The sequence below is a fragment of the Meleagris gallopavo genome, chromosome 1 (genome assembly GCF_000146605.3).
Source record: "Meleagris gallopavo isolate NT-WF06-2002-E0010 breed Aviagen turkey brand Nicholas breeding stock chromosome 1, Turkey_5.1, whole genome shotgun sequence".
Taxonomy (NCBI): Eukaryota; Metazoa; Chordata; class Aves; order Galliformes; family Phasianidae; genus Meleagris; species Meleagris gallopavo.
The window spans coordinates 104,247,676-104,256,714 of record NC_015011.2 but is presented as its reverse complement, the minus strand read 5'-3'; the positions used below and the strand labels follow the sequence as shown (position 1 = coordinate 104,256,714).

Sequence of the window (9,039 nt, the reverse complement as noted above, 5' to 3'; positions counted from 1 at the left end):
CCTGGAGAAAGGACAACATACAGGGCAGTAGATCACACATTGCAACAACAAATGAAGCTGAATTGGGCTGAAAACTACTTTAAGCATTATTAAGTAATATCAGTAGTATGAGAATGGGGGGACAAGGGGAAGAAGGAGTGAGCTTAGGTGGGATACAAGTAATAAGAAAGTATGATAACTCTCAGTAGGCATTTGCAGGGCATACACATTAGCGAGGTAATTTGTTTAGGTTGATTCAAGGAAATATGGCTGGAAGAAGGAGCATGATATTTTAGCTTGGCACTCAGGACGTATTTCTGAACTGTGAAGCATACCAGACTGCAGAGCAGCCTGCTGCAGGAAATGTCAGAAACTCCAGGACTTGAGTAACTCAAAGACTGACCTGGCAGAATCACCCAGGAGTAGCCTGCAGGCAGTGCAGTCACTGGCCATAAATTACCATAACTCAGGTACAAAAGGTAGCCAGCCAGCTACACACACCTCTGCATCCCAATACATTGAGCCAAATGCTATGTTGGTGCAAGTTGGTGCTGCCCTGTCCCCACCACCAAGTGACACCATGTGGATTTATGCTAGCAGAGAACCTGGCCTGAATGCCCTGACCTCTGAGCTAAAACAGCTCCAAGATCTCTTCGTGCTCCAGGGCAATAAATACTCTGTTTTAGCTGCTAGACTTTCATAATCTGCCCAGGCAGCGATTAATTCACCAGCTCATGCTTGCTGACAGGAATCCTCCAGGGCACAGAGCCCCCCATAAGTTCTGCGTCATTCGGGCTGCAACCCTTTCTGCAGATGTGGTGGCTTTTTAATCTGAGGGCCTGATAAAAGCCCAGCCTACGCACAGACTTTCTCTGCTTCCAGCAGATCATGTTCCAAAAGTGGATATGGTTGTTTCAAATGCAAAGCTATGAGAAGGTTTTCTGATGTTGATGCGGTTACATTTGTTCTGGAAGGAAAAGGTCTGCAAGACATCGGCATGCAAACAATTGGAGTCTCAGTTCCCATGACTCCTTGTTTTGCACAATTGTTTTTACATGCTGATACTGCGTATAAATTCTGTAAACCAACCCCCAAGCACTGAGATAAGTTGTTATCTTGCCTTTTCCTTTTATACTAACTTTCCAACAAAATGCTCCATTACGTGTAGAGCAGCATCTTGGTGGTCTCACTGTACTACATCATCATTTTAAGTAGTGATGAAATCACCCTCCATTTAAATTATTTCCATTTTACATGGAAATGAAAGCCAAAACTATCCAAAATGCAACCAATATTTCGTGTTTGGCAAGTGGAACCACATACATGACTTTCACAGCACTAAGCATTTCACAGCACAGTATCTTGTCCCATCTCCCACTGAAATTTTAATTGTCAGCTTTGTTGTGTCTTCTGAGCCTGGAAGTGAAGTTTGGCATCTGTGATTTGCCCAATACTCCCTAAGAATGTTGTGGAATAACACGAATAATGCCCCCAGACAGCAGCCGCATTTGTGAATACAACTTCCCTGAATACAGCCCATTACTCTAGATCAAGTGAGGTTCTAAAGGAATAAAGGTTGTTTCATCACGTACATATACATTACTTCATAATGTTTGTGTGTTTGTGGATGGATTCAAATTACCCAAAGAGGTACTAATAACTCCAGTAGAGTTTCTGCCAAAGCCACAGTCAACATGTAAGAAGAGAGTCCATTATTTCCAGCATGTTAAACTTACTCATCTAGCAGTGTCCCATAGGCAAGCAAACATTTCCTAGATTCAGTAAACCAGTTTCAGTGAAAGGATTGACTTTCTGAAAGAAAATGAATGTTTGTAGTGTTTATTTGCTACAGTGCTCTTTAAGACATTAATATTATAAATAAAAGGGAGTATCAAGTATTGCATGTAGTACTTTATAAATGTACCATTCATCATCTCCTCTTCTATGTTAAACTATGAAGAGGAGCCCCTACCATAATGTGGATGTTTATTATCTTTCAAAACTACTGATCTTGGCTACATTTAGTAAGAAATGAGATCATGATGTGAGCTGCAAGTGTTCCAGGCATAAGAGCCTTAGATCACATGCCAACCAAATAATTGCAACACATATCTCCCTCTGTCCAAAGACATCAATCATTATACTATAATCAATCATAGTTCAGCTTAGTTTTGTTCTTTGTTTCATTTTCCATACCATGGGTTTTATGGGTGGACCTTGAGATGCTGTTATAGGTATAACGAAGGACTTCAGGTTCACCACAGATTGGAATACTTGAAGCATTCACAGACTAAGCATCCAAAAGCATGGATGAAGACATTAAAAAACACTGGACTGAAGTCTTTGGTCAAGAGAACAGTTTTGGAAATACCTAAATGTACAAGTTTGGAAATACATGTATGTGTATACATACACATCATTTCTTACAGGGAGTTGCTGATTCTTCAGTCTGGAGAAAAGAAGGTTCAGGGGAGACCTCATCACTCTCTACAACCACCTGAAAGGAGGCTGTGGCGAGGTGGAGGTCAGTTTCTTCTCCTAGGCAACAGTGATGGGACAAGAGGGAATGGCCTCAAGTTGCATAAGGGGAGATTTGGGCTGGACATCAGGAAAAAAACTCTCAGAAAGAACAGTGTGGCAGTAGCACAGCTGTCCAGGGAAGTGGTGGAGTCACCATCCCTGGAGGTGTTCAAGAGCCTTGTGGATGTGGCAGTGAGGGACGTGGGCAGTGGGCTTGGTGGGGGTCGGCTGACAATTGGACTGGGTGATCTTAGTGGTTTTCTCCAACCTTAATGATTCTATGATTCTGGGGACACATCTTCATCCTGAAACCCTGATGTCAATTTGTGCAGTGCCAACTGCTACGTGCTACAGTCCTCCTCCCTGAGGCCTGCTCAGGTGCTACCTGAAGTACCTCAGTGAGGAGACCCACTCCCCTCAGCTGCTGCCATTGACCCCAATTGCAAATGGCAACCTTGAGGGCAGCTCATCCTATTGAAGACCTAAGCCACCTCCTGACGCACCTTCCTCAGCTCGGGGTTATCCAGAAGACTAAGGTGACAAAACTCCAAACTCCACGAAAGTAAAACTATTGCAATCGAATTGTGGACCCTTGTCAGCACCTGTGACCCAAACAGAGACGTGAAAAATCATCATATGGAAGTGCCGCTCGTGCTGGGCCGGTTAAAACTCAGCAACTCTGCACAGGGAAGTCCTGCAGACTTTGGGGTCTGCTGAGGGGCTCCTGCTCCTCCCACACATCTGGTGGAGCTGCAGCTGTGCAGCAGTTATCAATGTCAGAATTTGCTGCTAGGTCTTGCTTCACAGAGAGGGGTTAGAGTGGGTGTCGGGTCAGGGTTGGTTACAATGCGCCTTTCAAACTTTTATTGATTTCCTAATCTCTTCTTCAGGAAAAAAAGGGGGGAAATTGAAGAACTATGCTGCAAGCTCTACAAACTTTATTTCCCGGAGATCTACTCACCCACGCCCACATACTGGGAGGGATTTCTTCTTAAAGAGAGAGAAGTGCCAGCCAAATTTTCCTTCTAAAAACATTTCAGGAGTTAGCAATTAAAAGGCCTTGGGATGAAGAGAAAGCCAAACTCAAAGTGAAGGAACGGATACCCTTGCTCAGCTGCCTGGCTGAAGCACTGCTAGTTCATGCCTTAAAGCTCTGTTTCAGCTGGCACTGATACATATGCCCAGCCATTATTGAATTTGGGCTGTGTGCCATTAAATAAGCATGTAAAATGAGTTCATACTCAGGGCCTAGCTGAGCTGATGTCCCCAGTGGGGAGCACCTCAGGTCTTACTCCTTGCTGGAAAGCTGAAAAGGACACCATCACACCTCAGCAGCCTGCATCACCCCTGAAGAGCTTGAGGCTGACAGATTTTCAGAGTTTTTAAGAGAACTGGTGCAGAACTTGAGGAGCTGAGGTGAGCACTTGAGGAAGTGAAAGAACATGTAGGTAAGGGCACACAGAGAAACATCAAAATCATTGAATGAATACCCATCAGCAGAACTTTCTCAGCCCAGCGGATGAGAGTCACTGCAGACAAAATCTGTATGAGAAGAAGCAATCCATAAGTATAGAGAAAGGACTAGGAGAGAACAGAAACAAAAGGATATGACTGATACGGGTACAGAAGTAGTAAAATGAGAAACAATGAAAGAGGTAGCAGTAAAACATGCATCTGCCATTTAATCCGGGGTAAATACCCAGATTAGTGACATCAGTTTCTGCTGTTTATTTGGAGCTTACTTTGGAGACAAGTCTCCTAAAGCTACCGCAGCTGTGGTACAGCCCAATGGAAAGTAAAGCCCGGGGCTTATCCCAGCCATGGCTGTTCTTGTAAAAGACAAGTGACAGGCAGAACAAAAGTTTATGTGGAGAAATGCTCCTTCTTCAGAGCTTTTGTGCTCTTAAAAGGTTGGCATAAGCTGAGAGAGTGATGAGAAGAAAAGCTTCACAGTTCTTCTTCATAAATTTCCACATTACTCTACAACCACTTGGTGCTTAGATGTGCTGTCCTGCTCATCTTGGTCCAATTACGGGGCCTTGGCATTGGGATTTAACAAAATAGCAGTGCTCACCAAACCAGCTCTGCTGCAAGGGTTCAGGTATGCCAACTCACAGCTTCATGCTGTTATGAGTTAAACTGCACCAAGAGGATGAAGACAAAGTGATTTACCTGAGATGATGGGACAGAAGCTGTACTGCTGTAGAGCAGAGGCAAGCAGGCACCACTGCAGCTGAAAGGAGCTTCTCCCCCAGGAGAACAGCCATTTGACCAGCCTCCGTATGTTTTCACCCAGGACAGATGTCTTCGCTTCCTCGCAAAGGCTGGCTCTGGTTCTCTCGTTTCCTAAAAAAAATTAACAAAACCAATTCGTGCAGAAAAATGGCTTGCTGCTGTTCTTGCATTTAACTAGGCCAGCACAGGAGAAAAATTCCACCAGCCGCACACCTGATCCCACTGTGGTGGTCATGTTCTCACCTAACCTGTTAGGAACAAAGCTGTAAGGTGAGACATTTTAACAGGGGCACTGATGTTCTTAGAGATAAAGGCATTACATTTCTGCTGGCTTTGTTGCTTTCGGATAGGGACTGGGAGGGCTGCTCAGCTGTGCTTAAAGCATTACTCAACACCAGGGGCAGCTGGCATCCGCTGAGGCACATGGAAAACCTGATGCCAAGCAAGTGGGGCTAATTAATACCCGTTTCTTAAATTAGAAAGCTCTTAATGACTAATGTTTAAAAATAACACCCTAACAATATCTAAAAATAGCTGCTGCTGAGTCCCAGAGTATTCTGACCTCCATTAAATTGGAAGTCCATTTCCCGTGACTGGTGGTGTAAATCACATTTACCTTTTATATCCTGTTCTCTCTGGGATTAGCTGCAAAGCCTAATGCTTGACCTTGAAAGCTTGTTTGCAAACATAGAGGAGTAACCTATGGCACTCTTCAGAGTGGTGTGCAATATAGGGGTTTAACTAAGCAATTGAAGGAAGTGTCTTTGTGCTATGTCCCAAAGTGAGATCTGTTTCTGCCTGCTCCAGGAGGGGTGCTGCCAGGGTGAGTACTCTAGCAAGTGGTTTGCTTAGATCTAGCAATAGGTGCCTTGCAGGAAAGGGTAATGTAAAAAAAAAAAATCCCTCAAAGTTTAATTTTCCTTATGCATAATATAGTAAATAAAATAATCTGGAAGACAAACATAGCTTGAGGACTTCTAGTGCTCTTCACATAGCACGTGGTGGGAACAGAAACCAAACTGGTTGCTGGTGACAACCACCTGCTTACTCTCGCTGTGCACCTCCATGCTGTGTTTGGCCATAACGTTTGCCATGCTACATTGCAGTGCCCTGTGACAGCTGTTACAGAGAACAGTATGCAATGCACCCCTACCCGGTAGGACTCAGAAAGTCCGTGTGATACCCACCAGAAAAAGGATTTCTGAGAGAAACCCTCTGCATTTTTCTCACTGCTTGCCAATTGGGCAAATTACTTCCACAACCACACACAACAGGTTATTTTCGTGTAAGCATTAGATACAGAGTGTCTGAAATGAGCCCTAAAATGTGCCACCCTAAAGCAAAGCTGGTCTTAAGTTTTGCAAGGGGCTGGTACTCTCATTGGATCCCATCCAGCACCGCCTTCCTTCCCACTCTATGTCTGCACCAAGCAGATGCTCTCCATACCAAAGAGAAAGAGCATGTCTGAGCACAAGTCTCCAGGTCTGTGGGACTGCCAAACCCATGCATTTTCCATACATTTCAATTTTTTTCCAATCATCTGGTGCAAAGTTTAAGGTGGATTCTAGGTTGTTCTGAGAAGAAACGCTGCACATTTTTGTTATGCAGAGATCAGTGCCTGTCATGATGTCATCTGGAGACAAAAATTGCAGTCCTGCCTCATTAGTGAGATAAGGTGAATGTAAACCAGCTTTCGCTTTCCTCACTCTACTCGTTCCAGTAGTCTTCATTAGTTTCAACAGATGGTTTTCCTCCCTTTCCCTGCAAAAATTTAGGCTTTCCCTGCAAACAGGCATCAGCTCTTTTGCAGGATTGGAGCCTAAATTTGTTTCTGTTTCTGAATTCCAAGTTGGATTTTGATGCAACTGTTATTTTATATATTAAAATATCAGGTTTCTGCCCACACACAAAATGCATGATGTATAACAGACCTTTCAAGACAGCCTTTGGAACAGGCCACTTAACTGCTATTTATACCAAAGGAAGAGTTCCTATTCCTTGCTTTTCAGATGGAATTTATATATGACAAAACTGTGAAGGTGTTGCTCCTCAGAAGCTCCAGAATGTACATCTGGTTTCACATGCTGTCATTTAGCCCACAACCTAAAATCATAAGCTGAGTCTCCACAGAGGCTAATGAAAATTATTCCCCTTTGAGCTGCTTTATTAAAATGCAACCTCAAGAATTACTGGCAAGTCAGGAAAGAGGCTTTAATCCAATACTTGTTATCCTCTTCCACAGGTTTTAAATCACTCTCGTTGCTCCCCAGTTTGAGCAAATACACCCTCATTGTTTTTGTAGTCCTGCTGTGACCTTCTGGGAACGTTTTCATCGTGTAAAGCAACCTGCAGCTCCCTACTTTATAAATCTCACTCATTCTGAGTGTTAACACCAGCTAATTCTCTGCTTTAGGAGGAAATCATGTTTGTTTTAGTGAAGAGTCTGCTGGGAAGAAGAATATTTCAATTTAAAATATTTTTTTCCATTTCATAAATTGTCTCGAGTTTTCTTCCCAGTGGGCAATAGAAGCCTGTTTATATAAGCGGAGAGGGAAGCTTACTTTCCCATTACTTCCACAAAAATACGATTAACAGCGATAACTATGCTAATTATTGCACTAACCGCACTTGGAAGGCACCTTACTGGCTGGAGAGGGAATGCATTTGGGTAATAATTAACTTCTTTTTTCCTCAATTACCTTTTATTAGGAGAGTGGAAGGTGTCAAAGTAAAACAGCTGCATATCTTCCAAGAAAAGCCCATGTTTTCCGAAGGAATTCGAGCGGAGGTGCTTTATTAAGGGAACCGCTCAGGACAAACATTAGCATGGCAAGCACAGCCGTTCAGTTACTTGGCTTCTCTCTCAGTCTGCTCGGCCTAATTGGGACACTAATTGCTACTATTCTGCCTCACTGGTGGCGAACGGCGCATGTGGGCACCAATATTATAACAGCTGTGGCGTACATGAAAGGGCTCTGGATGGAGTGCGTCTGGCACAGCACGGGCATCTACCAGTGCCAAGTGCACCGCTCGCAGCTCGCGCTGCCGCCTGACCTCCAGGCAGCCCGTGCCATGATGGTAATTTCCTGCATCCTTTCTGCTCTGGCTTGCGTGATCGCCGTCGTCGGTATGAAGTGCACGCGCTGCGCCAAAGGGACCTCTGCCAAAGCCTCCATCGCGGTCTCCGGAGGGATTGTTTTCATCTTGGCTGGTCTCGTTTGCCTGGTACCCGTTTCCTGGACCACTAACGACGTCGTTACAGATTTCTACAACCCACTGCTTCCCCAGGGGATGAAGTACGAGATAGGCCAAGCCCTGTACCTGGGCTTTGTCTCTGCATCGCTGACCATCCTCGGTGGTGCCCTGCTCTGCACCTCGGGCCAGTGCAGCACAGACCAGGCCCCACAGCAGCCACGGCCCTGCAGCAGCAGGATGGCTCCCTCCTGCAGACCACCAACTGCCTACAAGGGAAACCACGCTTCTTCCCTGACATCTGCTTCCCATAGCGGCTACAGATTGAATGACTATGTGTGAGTTCCCTATGAGCTGCCTGCAGGACACAGCTGCATCAGAGTTTCTGCATGGCATAAGACAAAGCTAAGATGATTTTTAATTTATAAGGGTAACAATACAGAGTTCACTGTTGTTTTTTTCTTCCTTCCCTTTCTTTCCATAGAAAGAATTTGAATCCAGAACTGCTCGCTTCAGTGCACGGAAAATAAATGCAAAGAGAACTGTGATACTCCATGGACTGCAAATACCTGCCTACTTCAAGCTGGGGTTTTGCATACAGGCAGTTCCAGAGCAGTTTTGCTAAAAGTGGTGTTTGAGTTTGTAGTTTCTGCCCTGCAACAACTACGAACTGGCCACAACTTCTTACTTGAGCAGTGTTCCCACAAAAGAAGATGCAGTTTTGCCTAAAACAGAATTTCATGGCAAAGCACAGCAGTGATTTCCTGTTGAGTTTCTCATTTCCATAATGTGTGATATCTCACTGTGACAAGTTAGTCGTTTGACTTAACTTTTTTTTTGTAGCGTTCAGAAATTTTAATACTAATAAAACCCATGTAGCATGTCGTAGCCAATATTTTAAAAGTTTCTGCAATGGTTTTATAAGATTTTAGTACTTTTTTGAAATATAATGGAAACAAACATTTTCAGTTGATCACAGAGTGGTAGAATGGTTTGGGTTGGAAGGCAGCTCTAAGGTCATCTAGTTCCAACCCCCTGCTATAGGCAGGGATACCTCCTCTAGATCAGGTTGCTCAAAGCCCCATCCAATCTGGCCTTGAATGCTTCCGGGGA

General features: G+C 44.3%; 1 protein-coding gene across 1 annotated transcript; it reads left to right on the top strand.

Moving 5' to 3' along the window:
- The first annotated feature begins 7,457 nt into the window (after window positions 1-7,457).
- Window positions 7,458-8,809, top strand: CLDN14 (claudin 14). Its single transcript, XM_031552364.1, has one exon. The coding sequence runs from the start codon at window positions 7,561-7,563 to the stop codon at window positions 8,266-8,268; it is 708 nt and encodes a 235-aa protein (XP_031408224.1). The 5' UTR covers window positions 7,458-7,560; the 3' UTR covers window positions 8,269-8,809.
- The last annotated feature ends 230 nt before the right edge of the window (window positions 8,810-9,039 follow it).

What these genes read in the sequence shown, in the direction of transcription:
- CLDN14 (XM_031552364.1), top strand. Translation starts at nt 7,561, where the DNA reads ATGGCAAGCACAGCCGTTCAGTTACTTGGCTTCTCTCTCAGTCTGCTC.